Source organism: Brachypodium distachyon, chromosome 3 (genome assembly GCF_000005505.3).
Source record: "Brachypodium distachyon strain Bd21 chromosome 3, Brachypodium_distachyon_v3.0, whole genome shotgun sequence".
Lineage (NCBI taxonomy): Eukaryota > Viridiplantae > Streptophyta > Magnoliopsida > Poales > Poaceae > Brachypodium > Brachypodium distachyon.
Window position 1 is genome coordinate 16,976,574 of NC_016133.3, and position 19,363 is coordinate 16,995,936.

The following is a 19,363-nucleotide window of genomic DNA, read 5'->3' on the forward strand; positions in this document are numbered from 1 at the left end:
ATCCATGGCAGGCGCATCCGACGGCTCTGCGGGTTCGATCCAGTACCACTAGTCTTACCCACGGCGGGCATCCATCTCTACCGGTCCCTATCTCCTCGTCCCTATCCCCATCTCACCCCGCTTCCGCCTCCTCGTCCTCGGCTCCGATGGCTCGCCTGCTAGCGCAAACCCTAGCCCGCCCCACGCCGGCCACCGGGGCCTCCCCGGTCTTCCTCCTCCCGCCGATCCGGGGGATTGCCAACAAGGTCGAGTTCATCGAGATCGACCTCGCCGCCGACGACGACGCCGGCGGTGCCGCCGCCACAGCCGGCGGCGGATCCCCGGCGGCCGAGGTGGTGGGGATCCGGCGCCTCGAGGAGGCCATCCACGGCGTCATGGTCCGCCGCGCCAGCCCCGACTGGCTCCCGTTCGTGCCCAACGGGTCCTTCTGGGTGCCCCCGCTGCGGCGCCCCCACGGGGTCGCCGAGCTCGTCGGCCGGATCGCCGCGTCCGGGGTCGGCGTCTCCGGCGACGTGGCGTACGCGCCGGAGCCCTTTGTCCACATGACGGAGGAGGAGGAGCTGTCTTTATCCACCGCCCGGGGTTGGCCGTCGGCGGCCTACTTCGTTGAAGGTGAAGAAGAGATCTCGTGGCTAACATTTCCAACTCTGGATACTTGAGAAATCTGAACTTTCAGCAGTGCCCGTATGTGAAATCCGTGCAATTAAGTTCGTTGATTAATATGGTGGATCCGGTCAAGAACATTTACACACCCCGTCCATTTCCTTATTGAATTGGAGACGGACTGTCAGATTTATTTAAGCTACACCTTATCAATGGTCAAAATAATACGGAGTAATAATAATTGCACATTTTATGCTATAGCCCTAGTGAAATGTACGACAAAGCAATTGGATCATTAGGCATCTATGGTAGTGTTGTGGAATTTTGTCAGTTTATTTTCATATATTATGGGATAGTTGTTCGCCTTCCACTGTCAATGTCATTGGTTCCTACCACATACGAAAGTTTAATATTGAAGATAACCAGATAAATGAAACGGAAAAAAGGTTAACTATTAGGTTTGTTGTCCTGAGAACATTCTGATTTGGTAGAGCACAAAAGTGAGTGTACTCAACACTGGCTTTATCCTCTTTGCAACTTATTCTTATATTCCTTCACTTTGTGTCACTTCTTTCATCATTTCCATTACTGCTAATCGCCATTCTTTTATTTCTTCTTATATTCCTTCACTTTGTTTCACTTCCTTTCATCATTTCCATTACTGGTAATCGCCATTCTTTTATTTCTGTCCTAAAAATTGCATGATTAGTGCTTTTGGGACTTGTATTAACCAAACTGTCTATATGGGACTTGTGTTAACCAATCTTATGCGCTACGTCATCATATTCCTCTATTTGTATGTCATGTTTGGTATGCTGTTCTAGGCTTACTGACTTGCAACCTGTAACTCACTTTTAAAACAACAGTTCACAACAAATTGTTGGAGTTGAGGTTATGCATTTGCTCTTTTGTAGAGCTTCATTGTTTTATTTGCTAGTTAATCAAGCAATGGCGTAAAAATATTACAATTTACTACTGTAGTCTGGTATGAAACAATATTCTACAAATAGTTTCCTGATTTGGTGATTGATGTTTGCTAATTGTATATCTCTCTAGTTTCATTTGTCTATTAATAAAAGAGTGAAACACTAAACCATGATAGTTGATTTTTATTTTGCATTTTTCTTAAATCATGAATAGCTTATTTCTGTTAGCAAAGGTCCTAGATTTTTCTTTGTATATGATTGATGAAAGCCTTGCTAATTAATGCGGCGCATTGTTTCCACCATTTTCTCATTCGGTTTGTAGGATTTTCGTAGGAAATTCAAAGGATTGAGAATTCCATAGGAAACTTCACTGTAGATGCATTCGTTTTGTAGGGAAGTTGCAAAATGATTCCTTAGTATTGGTTTCCGATGTTTTTGGAGGAAAATGAACATTAGGTCCAACCTCTTTTTTCCACAGGAATGAAACAAAGACCATTCTATGTACCACAAACCTATGTTTTACACTTTTCCTATGTTTTGCTTTCCTTTAAACCGAATAAGCCCTTGATCTGGATTCTATATAAGTACTCTGCATCCAGAAAAACATTTATCCTGTTTTTGTATATCTTGAGACTTCAATCACTATCACAAAAAAAAAAATGTATGCATTTCACAAATGATAATATTATACCTTTGTATGAACAATGTATATGGTATTGTATTAGTTATATTTTCTTTGTTTCCATGTGTAGTTCCAATTATTATTGATGGTAGTAATATTCTTGCACATTTTTACTAAAGATTTAGCACATTTGCTCACCTGATTAATTATGTTCATAGGGAAATCTCCACATTCAAAGAAGAGATCAAGGAAAGATGCTGCTCAAACCGATGATGAAGAAAGCTGATTACATTGTACTCCATTGTCAGGGGTAAGGTGCTTTTTAGTCATTGTCTTGTTTAATAATTTAGGTACTGCTGTTGAACTTTGCCCATATAGGCCACTATTTGCTACTCACTCCGATCCTAAATTATTGTCTCAAATTTGCCCAAATATGGATGTATCTATTCTTAAAAAGCGTCTAGATACATGTAATATTTTGACAACAATTTAGGATCGGAGGGAGTACTTTGCTTGAAAATATTCATTTCTACTCGTGCATTTATAAGTTCTTTTGCCATCAAATCTGCTAAATGCAGCTTGTTATGATGTGATTGACTTTGAGAATCACCGTAGGTGGTGGTAAAACATTTTCCACACATGGGCCTTGATCAGTTTATTAAATTACACTCTCTAGAGGGTGGTGGGTGCTTTCACATTTGGCCAACGAATAACATCAGAAGTTATCCTAAATTAACATGTTTGTTCAATGTTTGTCACTTCTCAGCACAATTAACCCGTTAATTTTTGGTCACCAATCAGTTCTATATAACACTGCTCTAGACTCTAGTTTACCACTAAGTCAGAGAAAAACCTATAAATTTCGTCCAAGTTTTTTTTGCTTATGGGGACATCCTCACCAAGTAGTCAAGTATTAACAAATATCACAAAGAATCAACAATATAGCTCAAATATTGATGCATGGCTTAACCCCAATAAGGTTCCAAGACACAAGGTATCACGACTCAAGCGACCAAAGGTTCGCACCAAGTGATTATACGATGCTTAGCTGTTCAATATATGTGATAAAGACTCCAGTTAGAAGTTATCAAGATAGGATTGCTGATAGATTACTATTATGAACTATGAACTGCTCCCTATCATGCAACCTAAAAATCAAGCAAAACCAACAAATAAAAGCAAGAGTGAGTAAATAATACTTAGTCAAGTTCACTTTAGAGCCCTAAGAACAACAATCACAATTCGACGAGTAAATACCAACTAGACACCAAATGCTTGTAGGGATCACAAATTTTGAACCAAACAACCTTAGGAGCGTAGTCGAGTAGTTATCTTGATGGTTCTCACATTTAGACTACTCAGTTGTGCTTGAGCTTGGTCGCCGAGAATCTAAGGTGACTATTCTGTGGTGCTCCTGAGATTGTTTGGTTAATAGTTTGTAATCCATACAAGAATTTTGTGTCCAGTTAATCTTTACTCGTTAAATTGTGATTACTGCTATAAGGTTCTGGAGTGTACTTGGCCGAGCATTCCCTTTCACTCACTTTTGCTTTTGTTTGTTGGTTTGATTTTATATTAAGCTACACAAAGTAATGCCTGCATGCATTGGAGGTAATAGTTCACCAACACTTGACATTACTGCACAACTATTACTTTATTAGTCATCATATCTTCATAATTGCTAGTTGGGTCTATATCGTGTATAGAACTGCTTAGTGTCAACTTTTGGTCTCTTGAGTCTTTGTAATTTATCTCCTATTGACTTTATATGAACTGCATGGGTGGATATTTTAGTTGTAGTTTTTATTCTTTGTGATATATGTTAATTGCCTGTGATGGATATACTTATGAACAAAGGAGACACTCGAAATTTATAGTTTTCCGCAGACTTTGATGTGACTAGACAAGCAGTGGGGTAGCATTGCCAGGTTGAGGTAGATTGGGTGTTACAACTCAAACCCACGTCCTGCTTACTAATCGGTCTTGTATCCACAATCGCTGAGATTTATTTATGGCCACCATCATCCTAGACTTCCTAGCTAGAGCATTGTTATATATTGCACGGTTATAATCTCTGTTATTTGTATTGCACTGCACTTATCTGGTCAGGATCACACCTACGTACTACATAACAAAGATATGTTTTGATGAAAGGACATGTAATGAATGCACAGTAATGGCATTAGTTCTGCAGCGCTGATCTAAATTTTCATTTGACATTACATTTGCAGTGAATTTCTGCTATATGTATTTCATTAGGAAAGCGCCCCTTATTAATATCTGCAATGACCTCCCTTTATATCATAATAAACATGACCTTGCTTGCAATTGGTGCTACGTCTAATCGATGGCGTGTCCTGTTGTTAGTGTTCCATGCATCGCTGTCCTCTTACTGTATTATTTTTTACATTGTAGTGAACTGTTGGCCGATGAGAGTCGGCCTAATGTGTAGTAATATATATTTCTCTTGCAGGGTAAATTCAAACTGAACATGTTTTCAGGGTAAATTCAAACTGAACATGTTTTCAGGGTAACTATGACAGTTTGTCATGCCCTTTTATTATAAGTCTGGACCCATCTCATCTTGTCTCATCAAGCTGGAGCAACGATGGCTGCTCTACTTTCATGAAGATGTTGCGATGACCACCATTTCATACTCCAAACATGGAAACAACACAAAAAGTGAGCTTCCACACATCAACTGTCACAATTGGCAGAGCTGTGGCTGGTTATCTCTTGACTCGTGGCAAGATCATTCTCACAAGATCTTTTCAGCCCTGATGCTTAATATTGATTGGTGAATTCATCTTCAATTTTGTTATGATCCTTAGCATCTTCAAAGTCTATTTTCTCAATTGGAAAAAAACTTTCTGATACATGTTCATGGGCCCTGAGAAAATGAAATTGCATTTGATAAGCGAATTTAGTACTCGATCCGATGATTGTTGACCCTTGTTTTATAGTTTCTGTTCCTTCCTGCAATTTGCCTGTATGACTGCTGTCCTTACCTGTTTGACCAAAATCATAAGTGAGCTCACAACAATTCTTGTGTGCAGGCTCCTACAGAAAAAGGCAGCATAGAGTTGCATAGCTCTGCTGTGAACGATGTACATACCGAAGGCAAGGACCCCAGCGTCGATTAATTGCTCCATCCCTCGCACTTGAAGATGAACTGTTGCAACTGCTGCAGGAAGATTGTAACACTGTATATTTCACAATGAAGTTTTAGTGTGTATTGTATCAACCAGCCCTTGCGCCATAATTTCGTTTGTAATAATAAGAAAGGAGAGGGGAGCAGGAAGCTTGTTTCTCCAAACGGTCAGCAAGAGCCACTCTGTGGCTGGACTCTAGCAAGGATTTTGGAGGGCTTGTAGTTCCATGCCAATTGAGATGGACAGAAAAAGAAAGTGAGACAAACATCTGTCCCCCTCTTTGATCTTGTATAGCTACCATATGAAACTGTGTTAAGCTTCCCTGGATCATATTATATTTATATATTCAGATGAACACAATTTCTAGTTTGTTAAGAGTGATAACTGTGGTAGTCATGTGAACATGCATGTATTCATTTAAATTCTAGAGCGACAATTTCAAATAGTATGCTGCTTTGTTTGAAACATTGGCTTGTGGGTTTCAAACATGAATGGACGGCTAGAGTAGCTCCTTTCTTATAGTTGGCTTGTGTATTTATTTATTTATTGACCAGAATGTCGGTTTTATTAGCTTGCAAATATGGCCACAACGTTTACAAGGAATAGTGAACAATGGGGGGTCATTGATCCATGAGTTGGGAGTTGGGTGCCTCTTGTCTAGACTTTTTAGCCAAATTATGCTATCTTCACAAACTCGGTGGCCATTTGGTGACAATCTTCATATGCCGTACATGCGGTTGGACTGAGCTAAGAGCCGTGTGCACCAAACTTTGCAGGGGAACGCTAAGAATCTAAAATCATATTATGGCAAGTGTTTTAATTAGCCTTCTGTAGAGCTAATAGCTCCATGATCATAGCAACAACAATTGTAGCTGACAGATGTATATACCTATTTGTAGCTGTGCAAGATTACTTGTGACTTTCTATTTACTGTAGTATTTTTACACAAGTTCTTCATTATCATATTTCTTAAAAAAATAAAATGAATTAATTTGTACCTAGAGATAATATAATCAATAACACTGTAAAACCCTAATCTCTCAATTTACTTGACTGGTTTATATTTTCGCAACTGTACTATATCACGGCAGGTATGCTGCACATTGTGGTTTGGTTAATTATACTGCCGTGGTAACTTTTACTAGCCGTGAGCAAGTACTTCAGAACCTTAATTATGTTACTACCAGTTACTTCATGTAGCTATCCCTTTTTTTCTTGACAAAAGGGAGCAGGTTAGTACAAAACCTTAATTTTGTGATGCAGGCAGGCCAAACAGCCCCGCAGGCTCATTGATGATGTCGCGTGTGTGACCTAATGGCAGGCAGCTTTCCTTGTTTCATATGGGCAGTGTGCACAAGCATGGCCTTGCTCCCTACATGCAACACAACAATATCTCTTTCCGGAAAAGTACCAGTCTACCAGATCAGAAGAGGCAAAGAAGCAAAGCAAGGCTTGCATTGCAGGGCACTTAATACCGTCACTAACACCGCCATAATTACCAATTAAGTGCTCCCCGGGACACGCTAATACTCACCATGTGCCGTGTACTTAAAGCCAAAAAAGAGCCCATTAATTAGTTTAAGGCATCCAGTCTATACACGCAGATTTGTACCTCTACCTAGTTGGCCGTCGTCTGTATCCCTTAGACGCAGAGACCGAAAGAGCCTAAAGAAGGTTACTAGCTGCCTTCCCTCTCACCAAGTACAAAGCTCTCATGATTCAGATCACCACCGGATCACAACTTTCATCAAGATTTAGGCTCTTGTGATCTTTGATGTCTACATTCCTCCAAATCAACAAGCCAAAGACAAAGCTAAAATATATCTTGTCTGATGCTTTGCTTTCTTAAGATACAAGATTGTTCTGCCTTGGTTTCTTCTCTCTCATTTTTTGGGATCAGTTTTGCAAAACTCTTTGTGTGCATCGGAGTGTATGTCATGCGTTTGGGCACGCAGTATAAGTTGATGCCAAATTAGGTGGCACCAACCAAAGGCATGAGGGAGGGGAGGGTGGTGCTGCTAGCCCCACACCAAGAACCATGTGAGCTCCAGAACCCTGATTGACCCCTTGGCAGTTTGGAGCTTCCGTCAGTTTCCATCTTGATTTTCTATGTATCGAAAAGGCGTCTATATGATGAACAAAAGAGTCTTAAAAGTGTTAATTTCTAGATGTAGACGACAAACAAGACGAGATGAGAACATGAGCTTGAGATTCAATTTTGACATCCATTGTTAGATAAGTTTGTACTGGTAGGACTAGCTCCGAACGATGTTTGAACTGTTTACACATAGAAAAATAATTTAAGATCATATTAATCTCCTATGATTAAGCTAAAATGATTGATTGTATCTCTAGACTTATTTTCTCTCTCCAAATGAGTTGGCTGGTGCTTCGCCTGCTCCAATTTGGAAGGAGTATGATTACTGCTCGAGGCAGGCAATAATACTGAGGCTCCGTTTAGATCGAAAAATGGGAATTGGGGATTAAAATTCTAATTTCTAATCCAATACGTACGAATTAGAATAGATCAATTCCGTTTCAAATATTTGCATGACAATAGAATTGCACACTAAAGTTGATACAAAAGTCAATTCTAAATTCTGATTGATCGAAGTCCACAAAAAGTTTACAGCATATACAAATACACTCATGTATTTAGGTATGCGTTCTTAAATATTCATTCATAATAATAATAATAATAAAATACAAGTGCTATACACATGTAAAAATATAAAGTATATTTACAATACATATTATATTTAAAATTGCTCTTGATTTTGCCTTGCTTTTGTAATAATACTTTTATTTATTTTAAGATGGACTATACTATTTATTATATGTTTACATATATGTACTTTGATATATCATAATGATAAGTCTATGATTTCCTGTGTAATATCTTGAATACTATTTGTGATGTATTATATACAGTTTATTATTTATGATAAAATTACTAATTACTACATCAAACAAAATTCATATTTTAATGCATATAAAAGATATATGGTAATAACTTTAAAATATTGTTTATATCTTAATATATATTATTATAATGTAATAATTATTTATATCTATTGGAAATATTTCAATATTATAATGTAATTATTATGCATATATGCATATGAAAATAGCTGTGAGCTCAGCTCCACCCAATTCAGACCCACACGATCCAAAGTTGACATAACGGGTATTATTTGTGGAAATGTTTTTGGATGAATTTCTTATATCTATGCATGCTGTGACATATAGTTAGCGCAATACAAAACTCGCAATAATGTTACTCATTATGAAACTTATTCTTTTGTACATAAGTTATTCTCCCCGTTATTTGTCACCTCTCTCTTTTCATGTTCATTGGATTCTGATCTTTCTTTTTTTTTTCCGAGGGACGAATCCGTGCAACGTGTGGGGCTGGATCTCAGTGGATCGGCAAGGCCACTCTGCCGCTTATAATGCCCCTGTCGCGTATTTAAGTCATCTGCAACTGTAACCTCATTGGAGAAAGAGGTTTGGTCGGCATTTCCAATTCCAAATCACAGAGGTGGCGATGTGGTGCTACATTTAGTTACATAAGTTAGCAGGGTAAGGACTACAAAAGGATGAAGAGGAATATACAGGTGTATTGGTAAGAACATGCCTTGTGTTTTTTTATGCAACCGAGAGCTTCCACAATGTTATAAGAAGAGAGGGTTTTAAGAAAAATAATATTGTGTGAAACCGGTCTTATAGATCCCAAGAAACATTAAGATGGAATGCCTAGCTAGAGCCGCTCCTCTGACAAGAATCAGCTCCTCGCAAGAAATCATTTCTTATGTTGTCTACCGTGGGAAAAGGGGGTTATTTCTAGGTCGATGATCATAGTTATGTATTGAAAATCTTCTCGTCTCTCGTGTGTGCATGAACTCAGTGGCCAGATCGGATTGTTGTTAACGTCGACACAGAGATAGTTATTTTTCAGTAACATGAGAAACAAGAGAATCATTAGGGAAAACGAGAAGTGTCAAATGAAACCGGTTCCAACGTTGTGGACTTTTTACAAAGGATGAAACCTTGGATGTGGGACCCCCCTTAGCCATCTCTGACCGAACTATACATTGTCCATGCTCTTAGCTTGGCGCGTACTATCCGTAACAACTTAGCCAGGTTTAGAGAGTTAGTTTTAGCTTTTCTAGCCATTATACTGAATTAATTTCACCAGCTAAGTTTACAAACCTCGGTGAAATTTCTCTATATAGACAAATGTAACGTCATGTCGCATTAAAGGTCTAACGCATTAGACGCTAACATACATGTGGAATGCATGCACCGTTTGGTCGTCAGTTATGAAATGGCAAACGGTAACCGTTACATAGCGACAAAAATGTAACGAAATCAAGAGTTACTACATATATAGCGACAAAATTGAAAGATTGACCACGCAAATCACGTCCTCGTTGTACGGAACAAAAACCCTAATATCTATGTATTGTCGTATGCGATAGGACAAACTTATCAGTTACACGACGCTAAGAAAAAAAGCGAAAACGACAACAAAAGAATGACCGAAGAGAAAAATGGACGCACTCGCTAGAAAAAAATAACCATAGACATTTCAGAATATCCAAAAAAAATCCCACATACATATGTGCACTAAAAATAAATATAAAAATAATAATTTCACTTTAAAAACCATCAACATACTGTTAGTTTTAGACCCTGTTTGGAACTATTTTTTAAGAGAAAAATTTAAATATAAACTAAATATAAAAATACCTCGGATCCTAACAGGGCATAACACTTACGCGAATGAACGCATTTGCAAATGTGAAGCGGAACGGAAAGTGGCAGGAAGGCAACAAAACAATGTACCTTCCATCCATGTATTTTTAAACAATATCATTTATCCCAGTTTAAGATCTTACTAGCAAAAGAACCCGTGCGATGCTACGGAACAACGGAAAGTGTATCAAGCTGGACATTGATTTTTCGATTGGATTGATTTTCATACTGAGATTGATACCGAGATTTTTTGTTTGGATTCGGATTGATTTCCATACTGAGATGGATACGAAATTTTTTGAATTTCATGCTAAGGAGATTGATTTATTTTAGGACTGTTCGTATTATGTTGTGACAAATTTGGATCGTACGATAACTTTCGGTAAATCTAAACCGTAGAATTTCTGCTACTGAAATCGTGAATAAGACGGGAGGGAAAGAAAATAAGGGGTGGTGGCATATTGATTATAATTTTAACGAAGTTGACCGACGAACACCGACCAACACCGACCAACAACGCCCATCCATCACCACCGATTCCAATTTAATATAAGATTTGTGCGTTTTGAAAGTTTGTGAACCAAACTGTTAATCTGCTCAGAATGTACGAAATGTATACTGACTTTGTACCGGTGGATTCCGTAAAAAAAACTTTAGACCGGTGGTTTAGTATTTTACTCAATTCTAACAATACATTCCTTTTCACATGCACCGAGCTCAACTATTTTCGTTGGCACCCCTCGCCCTCAGTAGTTAGCCAGCTCAATACACCCCTCCCCCCCTCTGCCGCATCTGTTGCCGAGCGACTCAGCAGTCAGCCCCCTCGCTCCGTGGATCGTCTTCCTCCTCGCGCGAGCGCCGCCACCCGTCCCGCTGCCGAGCGCCGGAGCCCCCTAGCTCGTCTTCCTCCTCGCGCGAGCGCCTCCAACGCAGGTTAATCTCCCCTTCGATTCTCTCTCTATCTCTCTCCCGACCGTTTCTCCTCCCATCACCCCACCAACGGATTCCGCCCTTTAGCTCCCCGTTTCATAATCTTCCCCAGTTCGCTTGAGGCGAAAATCAAGGTAGGGCGGCCTCCCTACCTACCTTGCCCTACTGGGTCCTCCGCCCGTGGTTGGTCTGAGAGATTTGCCTGGATCTGGGACTCGTCTCTGGATCTGCACATGCCGGCAGTCGCATTGCTGCGTGATGCCGCCATCCCTTGGTACGACTGTAGCTCGCCGCAGTATAGTGAGTAGAATGCCTGATGATTTACGCTTGGGTTTGAGCTCCGTCAAGGTTCTGGCTTATACATGCATTGGAGAGAAATATTCTTTGCACGAGTAGAAAGAATTTCCTCGCAGGTTTGGTGGCGCTGGTCTGTAGGTTGAACAATGTGATTTTTTTTTACATTGCTTCTTGTTAAAACTATGCTGGCATGTACCTGCCTGCCAGAGTTCTTTGCTGGAGCTTTAAGCTAGCTTACTCTGAGATCTAATGGTGTCGGTGGTAAATTCGTTTGTTTATTCCGCTACCTACACCAGCCAAATCATTTGGAAGACTCAGTCCTGCTTTCCATGTAACATCGCTATCAATTTTATTTTATTTTTTGTTTCGGATGCTTTAGCTTCCTCCACGAATTCTGCATGTTTCAGGGGGCATGTCTGTACTCTTTAGCTTCCTTTTGGAGGGAAGTAAGCAATACTTTACCACAATAGTTTGTTACCCAAAACTTTGTGGCTGAAACCTGAAGAGGTGCTGCTAAATCAAAAGATTACCTCAGTGACCCGCTGCTTCTGTCTGTTCTAGCTGTAATTTTTCTGTGAATGAGCTTATGGACAGTGTGTCTAGTTTTACCACCTTTCGTAAAACTACCTCATGATCACAATTATTTCACTGCCTTCTCATTGCCAGCCGCTAGCATGATCTGTCCATGGTTGCAGAAATATATATCCTAGAATTCTGCGCAAGGATGGCAGTTTTAACTGTGGAGCTGGTACCCGCCGATAATATGCCCAGAAAGCGGGTATAGAAGGCTTTTTTGCTCCACAGATACTTGTGAGCGGTTACCCGCAAACTTGCGGGGCGTGCATGGGCATCACTCTTGCTCCATGGATACCCAATAATTAATTTAAAATAAATAATATATATGACATGTGGGCCTTTAGTGGTGGTATATATGAATTCTCAGGCCGTAGTTTCCAAAATTGATCAATCCCCACCCCCACCTTCAGCAACCTGTGAAGCATTGAGTTTCTAGCAGCAATATTTTCTCCATGGGCTCCATTGATACCTCGGTATACAGTGGGTTCGGGCATGGGCAGAAATTGTGCCCCGTGGATATTTCTCGTGGGCGGGCAGCCAGGTACGGGCATGGTTTTGGGGTAGTCCTACCTGCATGGTTTTGCCATCCTGTTGTGCCATTTGTTTGATGGAATATTTTGAGTTAACAACAAACTGTCTGGCGCACTTCTACAAAGAAAAGAGTTAGTGCTATGTTTTTGCTCTTTGCTGTTAACATGATACTTGCATGGTGAAAAGATGGCAACTTCCAGAAAAATGGAATCTGCTAATTAACTTTTGCTACTTCTGGCAGGATTATAATGCATTTAATGGCACTATGTTTTTGCAAGTATTTGCGTTCGTCCAGCTTTATCTTAGCTTTTTTGCCGCTAGGCTCTCTCTATTAGCTCATATATTTCCCTCTAAAGGATGGAGTGTTATACTATCAGCCTGTTGTAATCTTAAATTAGTTGAGCTCTTACAATCTTTTGGGACTTTGTAAAGGTCTATGAGAAGGTTTTTCATCTAAGGGTTTCCAAGTGCCATCTCTAGTAATCTGTATGTTCTGATTGTTCATTTTTTTTTTAGTTTTTCTTATTCTTATTTTGTACAATCCTCTGAATGGTGTAATTCTGAATCTTATGTACATGACTTGTTTGTAAGCCTATATTGACATTGGTTACATTCGTTTTGATGTTCTCTTTTCAGGTTCTGATGCATGGTGTTGGTTGTGTCTGAGAATGCTGAGGGTTATCTCCAAAGCTTGGTAGTCTCATTTTAATACACAACACAACTACTTGGCTGTACTCTAGGGTCATAGGTCTTGAATCTGCCCATTCAGAACATGGGTTCTCGGTTTCCATCCCACCAGTTAAGCAATGGACTTTATGTCTCGGGGCGACCTGAGCAACCTAAGGAGAAGTCTCCGGTTGTTTGCTCCGCAGCTATGCCATACACTGGGGGGGACATCAAGAAATCGGGAGAACTTGGGAAGATGTTTGATCTCCATGCTGAGAAGTCACGGAAATCTGGTCCTTTGGGTAATCAACCTTCAAGGAATACTTCATTTGGTGGTGCTGGTTCGAACTCTGGACCAGTTTCTAGTGCTGTTGGTCGATCCAACTACTCCGGTTCTATTTCATCAGCAGTTCCTGGCACTGGAGGTTCGGCAAGGGCAAAATCTAATTCTGGACCACTCAATAAGCATGGAGAACCAACAAAGAGATCGTCTGGCCCCCAGTCAGGAGGAGTGACCCCAATGGCTCGCCAGAATTCTGGCCATCTACCTCCTATTCTTCCTACAACTGGGTTGATTACATCAGGACCTATCTCATCTGGACCGTTGAATTCATCTGGTGCCCAACGAAAAGTATCAGGCCCTCTTGATTCTAATGTATCAATGAAGATGCGTGCCACCTCTTTTGCTCACAACCAAGCTGTTACAAATCTCAATGCGGATGCTGGCTTCTTGATTAAGGCCAGTTTGCCAAAGCCAATACTCTGGACGGCCATTCTACTCTTTGTGATGGGGTTAATAGCAGGTTGCTTCATTCTTGCCGCTGTTCATAATCCGATCCTGCTGGTAGTTGTGGTGGTGATATTTGGGTTCGTTGCTGCACTCTTGATATGGAACATTTGCTGGGGAAAAAGAGGTGTGACTAAGTTTGTCAGTTGCTATCCTGATGCTGATCTTAGAATCGCAAAAGATGGAGAGTATGTGAAGGTTACTGGGGTATGTGTAATACCAATCACCTTTTTGGACATGTTCGCTTATTCTATCTTTATATCCATCCTTTAATGTTTTACATTTAATTCCCCCTTTCCGTTTTTCTCTCATAGCTGCTTGCTTACATTACAATTTAGAAGTAATTCTCAAATTAGGTTCATCTCACTATACATGTTATCATCATACCTTTGCCAGTTGTAGGGTGTGTTTCTGAACTGCTTTCTTTACCCTAAAGTGTAGTAATACCACCAACTATTTCAATATTAAGGTAATTTATACATAGGTTTGACACGATACTTCAGATGGTTTCAAGAAATAAAAACTTCGAACATAGAGATCAGTAACGTTAGCACATAACGATATCCAATGCACATAAACTGATATGTTGTTTCCTAGTGCAAGGCCTTGAGATCGAGCATCTTGCAATAATCTAATAAACTCTCGCTAGATGATATTTTCCTTTTATAGTTAGATTATGGTTATAACTGATTTAAGAAGCAGCACTTCTTTTATATTTAGTAGTAGCAGGCCCTCATTTATCGTATTGAACTTCACAGGTTGTTACTTGCGGAAATTTCCCCCTCGAGTCCTCATTTCAAAGGGTTCCAAGATGTGTGTACACTTCAACCTGCCTGTATGAGTATAGGGGCTGGGACTCGAAAGCTGCCAACACTCAGCATCGCCGATTTACCTGGGGATTGCGGTCAGTAGAGGTGAGTTCCTTATTGCTAGAAATTTTGATCATAAAGATATGGATCACACAATGAGCTAATGTCATACAATTACAGGATACTATAAGGATTTGATTAAAAGTAGCTCTTGTCACCATAATTATGTATTTCTTACAGTTTCCTTTTCTTTGCAACAACTGCAGCGACATGCTGTTGATTTCTACATCTCTGATTTCCAATCTGGGCTGCGAGCATTGGTCAAAACAGGATACGGTGCACGGGTAGCTCCATATGTAGATGAATCTGTTGTTATTGACATAAATCCAGAAAACAAGGACATGTCCCCTGAATTTCTGAGATGGCTACGGGAAAGGAATCTCTCAAGTGATGATCGTATAATGCGCCTAAAAGAAGGGTATTTACTTGTTATGGTTTTTGCATGTGGCCTGCACGAGCATGGAGTCATCTTAGTTGCAGTCAGTCTTAGGAAAATAGTTATCCATTTCATTGACAGTGCTGTTTATGCTGCAGATACATTAAGGAGGGAAGCACTGTAAGTGTCATCGGGGTTGTTCAAAGGAACGACAATGTGCTGATGATCGTTCCGCCATCTGAACCGTTCTCCACTGGCTGCCAATGGACCAAGTGCATCCTCCCAACTAGCCTTGATGGACTAGTCTTGAGATGTGAGGATGCATCAAACGGCGATGTAATACCAGTGTAGCTCGCTAGCCTCGCTCTGGCAGCTGATTGGGAGAAAAAGGAAACAACGCCTGTCAACATTTGACTTTGGATTTGTTTCATGGGATGTTTGGATTGAAAAATGTGCAAATGCAGGGTGTGATTATGGTTAAGTACAATTTCGGTGGTCAGGGCTTGATTGTGTAGTATTTTATGTGTTTTTTCTATTTTCGGTTGAGCTTGTAACATGGATGACTTGAGTACTACCATGGAGCTGTTTGGAGTTCTAGTGGAATCAGGTTCATATGTTTTTTTGGTTTGTAGAATTCCGGCAATATCATAAACCATTCCTCCAATTCCCCTTTCTGTATCTATAATTCTATACATAATTCCATCTCTCGCTGTAGGTCTATTATCCAGAATGAGGATTTGTTGATGTGTTTATTCCAGGTTTTGTGTACTTGTTTGGCTATTGACTATGCTAGAATCCAGGTATGATTGAAGCACATGCGTACAGCAGCCGACAGTTCCCCACTTTATTCTCTGTGTCAAAGGACATTACATGTATCGTTTGGTTGCAAGAAGCTTCTCTCTATCAAAGGGCATGCTAACGTTGCAATAGTTTCAAAGGACTACTATGATTGTATATTTTCATGGAGAAAGGAATATTTTTGTGCCTTGAAGCGAAAACAAGTGGAAGAAAATAAATGTTTTAGCAAAAACTCAAAGGTCCCTAGGTTTGTTTCAGTAAACAATAATTTTTTGAAACTAAATGTTTAGATCACATGTGTAAATGTTAGTCTATCATGTTTTTTTTTCTTCAAAAAGGATGGCATTTCCCTAACCTCTACGTCAATCAATGTACACATTCGTAATATTATTAAGTCGCAAAAAACGATCGATCTCAACTATTACAAACTCAAAATGACAACAAGTCAGAAAAACAAAGGATTCTAACCTATCGCTTTTGTGTCACCTCATAATTGGTAACAATAATAGACGGCGTCATCAAACTGGACGCCGCTGCATTGCCAAAATCATCGGCAACCGTTGCTTCGTCTATCAGATTGAGGACTTTCATGTCCTTAAACCTTACTACTAGACAATGGACACCACATCAGTTCCTCATGCAAAGTTGGTACCCACGACTGCCATAGCCATCATCACCTTTTCCGGCTAAGACGCTGATCCGGCCCCAACCACGACCACAACCAAGGCCATGAAGAACCGGTTGCGACCACATGAACGAGTGCGCCGAAAACCGGTACTGCGATCTACTTGGCCATCAAAACCATAACCACTGACTGAAGTGTCAAGACCCCCATGCTCAGCCACTGCATATACACCACCACGGAGGGAGCCAGGAATTACATATAGGGGGTAGAACTAGAAGTTCCAAAAATCCCTCCATGTTTACAGAAACATTATTGAAAGAATTTTTTTTTGACAACTAATTGAGCGAAGTTGATTTCTCTTGTCCATTGTATTTATAGTTTCTACTCTCTAAAAAATTTAAGCCACTGCAATTTTGAAAAACGCCACTGCAATTTTCATCTTTTGAATAAAGAATAGACTTACAGCAAGTTCGTAGATACAACCGCCAAGAGTCATTGTAGCTTGGGAAGTACCGAGCATTTCCTTCTGAAATTTCTTGAGACATAAAAGTAGCCATTCAAAGCCAAACTTGGACCAATCATAACTCTTAATTTCATCAATTACCAACAAAAGCTCCTAAAATCTTTGTGGTGGGAAGCGTGCTAGAAGAGGGGCAAATGAAAATCGACAGAACTACCACCAAAAAGCACCTAATAAGCTCATCATCGGATAGTGCATCATCGAGTATCTTATCCCCAAAAAGACTTAATAGGAGGAAGCCTATTAAGCCTGAAAAACTGCAGGAATAAAACCTTCGAATCCTCGGACCCAAATGGAGTACCCAAGATCTGGTGGAAAATTAAAGGACTCATAGGGATACTCCTGCCCCCAACAACAATGTCATGATTCTGGACATCCACTTTCCCAGCGATCCATTTGGCGAAAAACGAGGAACTGGGAAATCATCAAAATGAAGAACATCCCTAAACCCAACACCAGCAATTAAAGATTTCTTGTGCTCAGCTGCATTAATGACCTTGATAATGCTAGAGAAGTCAGGGAGTGAAGCAATTTAGTCTTCTAATTTTGCACATGCAGGCTTCATATTGGCGAGGCAAAAGATGTAGATCTATCTTCTGGAATGCCCAAGGGCTCTGCTGAAGAAGGAACATAATACATAATATATCTTAGCCTGGTAAGATCATCTTTATTACTCTCCTTACTGAAGATATTCTGAGAGGCTGAGAGCTATACGTTCGGGCTTAAAATTAGTAAATTTATTCAAACCTCAAGTTTCTTGTCAAGGCGATCTCGTCGTCCTCCTCGATCATGATGGAGATGCGGCCACCTGGATGCAACGCTTGCCGGAAACCCTCCACACCTCTCGATTTCTTAATTTGAGGTATGAAACAAGAGTGACATTTCTCCTCAACATATGCCTATGTTAATGGCTGAAAGCAGCCGGGGAGTCCTGTGCAACGGAATTGAAGGGATGCCTTTCGCTCACAGACGTGGACTTCGGCAAGGAGACGCTATCTCCCCCTGTCTTTTCAATCTGGCCATGGAACCTCTGAATAAGCTTTTTGAGATGGCTACTGCTCGTGGTTTGCTTTCGCCTCTGCCCATCAGGACGGCCAGGCTGTGGTGCTCTTCGTCGCCCCAAAGCTCGGCGAGATGACATGCCTTTCTGAGCCGCTGGACCTTTTTGGTCAGATATCCGGCCCGCGTCAATGTGCACAAGAGCGCAATCATTCCCATCCGCTGTGCCGACGTTGATCTTCAGCCTTGGCTCTTTCCCTTTGCAATACCTCGGGTTGCCTCTTTCCCGTAGATGGCTCAGGTATGGACCGTTATCTTTTTTGCATTTATTGAGACATCCCCTCATTTGGCCCAGGTTTATGGTGAATTTTCAAACTGGCACATGTCAGTCCTGGGCCAAGAAGCGATCGAAGGGGAGGTGCTGTATAAATTTCAACAGGTTGGTGCTAAAAAGGACCAGCTTACCCGACAGATCCGGTCGTTGCGTTGCCATCCAAGCCAAACCATGGATCTTCGCCCTCCATCGGCTGCACATTGCGCCGTCTTTCTTCTGCCCTTCCTAAAGCTACACTTCTGAGAGCATCTCCAGCCGAGGCCCTCATATGACGTCCGGCACAACCTTTTTAAGGCTGCTTGGGGGAGATGTCGTTGCAAAAAAAAAAAAAATAGGGTTCCGCCGTGACCCGCCGCGGCCTCAACCCTCAATACCAAACCCCCTCAAAAAAATATAGATATACAAAATTTAGCTAAAGTCGGCGAAACTTAAATGAAGATGGCGAAATTTAACTAAACTCGATGAAATTTAATTAAACATGGGAGATTTTCATTACATAATTTAACTAAACCCTAACCTAGTCGGCGGCGGTGTAACATCTTCAGTTTAGCTACTAGTTAATAGGAGTTGTAATGTGCATCATGAGCATTGCATCACATCATGCTGAAACCTGAAAATGAGAGGAATTAAAAACCTCAGTTAAACTCTTTAAAATGCTCCAGAAAAAACAATGCATGCAAAAATGTTCTCCAGTGTTTGTGAAACTTTACAAACACTTCCAATAGGTGAGATAAGGGTCCCTGTATAGTTTCATCCCATTCCGGTGGACAGAACTCCAACTGGAAATCTTTAACCCTTCAACGGGATTAATCGACAGATCAAAGATCTGTCAACTGGAAGCCCTCAACCTTGGTTAAATATCTTGAGAACTTATTTATATCGTTCTGTCGTAGCCTGGGGCTTAGACACCGGGGATGCTAGGCACCCCCTTTTAGGTTCAGCAGTGGGCGTTGGGGATCCCTCCGGCTATCGTCGGCGAGACCAACGACGAGCA

General features: G+C 40.7%; 2 protein-coding genes and 1 long non-coding RNA gene across 5 annotated transcripts; 2 read left to right on the forward strand and 1 right to left on the reverse strand.

The window, feature by feature from the left end:
* The first annotated feature begins 43 nt into the window (after positions 1-43).
* On the forward strand, positions 44-5,746 carry LOC100844999. 2 transcript variants are annotated; one of them, XR_001407323.2, is made up of 4 exons: positions 44-612; positions 2,370-2,461; positions 4,625-4,833; positions 5,208-5,746. XR_001407323.2 is itself a non-coding variant. In XM_003573530.4 (3 exons), exons 1-2 carry the CDS (start codon positions 147-149, stop codon positions 2,435-2,437), a joined length of 534 nt encoding a protein of 177 aa, XP_003573578.1. In that variant the 5' UTR covers positions 52-146; the 3' UTR covers positions 2,438-2,461; positions 5,208-5,746. The 2 variants fall into 2 exon arrangements, 1 of the variants encoding a protein (XP_003573578.1); XM_003573530.4 differs by lacking the exon at positions 4,625-4,833 and having other exon boundaries at positions 52-612.
* Positions 5,747-10,818: 5,072 nt separating this feature from the next.
* LOC100845310 (uncharacterized membrane protein At1g16860) lies at positions 10,819-15,845 on the forward strand. Its single transcript, XM_010236195.3, has 5 exons — positions 10,819-10,994; positions 13,032-14,055; positions 14,607-14,762; positions 14,924-15,135; positions 15,252-15,845. The coding sequence occupies exons 2-5, from the start codon at positions 13,168-13,170 to the stop codon at positions 15,442-15,444; spliced, it is 1,449 nt and encodes a 482-aa protein (XP_010234497.1). The 5' UTR covers positions 10,819-10,994; positions 13,032-13,167; the 3' UTR covers positions 15,445-15,845.
* Positions 15,846-16,258: 413 nt separating this feature from the next.
* On the reverse strand, positions 16,259-18,135 carry LOC112271587. 2 transcript variants are annotated; one of them, XR_002964824.1, is made up of 3 exons: positions 17,784-18,135; positions 16,980-17,650; positions 16,259-16,735 (listed from the first exon to the last, which is right to left on the reverse strand). It is a non-coding gene; the product is annotated as an uncharacterized LOC112271587 (long non-coding RNA). The 2 variants fall into 2 exon arrangements; XR_002964823.1 differs by having other exon boundaries at positions 16,980-17,653.
* Positions 18,136-19,363: the final 1,228 nt, after the last annotated feature.

Bases quoted from the DNA above. Each gene is read 5' to 3' on its own strand.
- LOC100844999 (XM_003573530.4), top strand. From the start codon at position 147: ATGGCTCGCCTGCTAGCGCAAACCCTAGCCCGCCCCACGCCGGCCACC. The intron at 613-2,369 runs GTGAAGAAGAGA...TTATGTTCATAG, and splicing joins GGCGGCCTACTTCGTTGAAG to GGAAATCTCCACATTCAAAG.
- LOC100845310 (XM_010236195.3), top strand. From the start codon at position 13,168: ATGGGTTCTCGGTTTCCATCCCACCAGTTAAGCAATGGACTTTATGTC. The intron at 14,056-14,606 runs GTATGTGTAATA...TGAACTTCACAG, and splicing joins AGTATGTGAAGGTTACTGGG to GTTGTTACTTGCGGAAATTT. The intron at 15,136-15,251 runs GTATTTACTTGT...TTTATGCTGCAG, and splicing joins ATAATGCGCCTAAAAGAAGG to ATACATTAAGGAGGGAAGCA.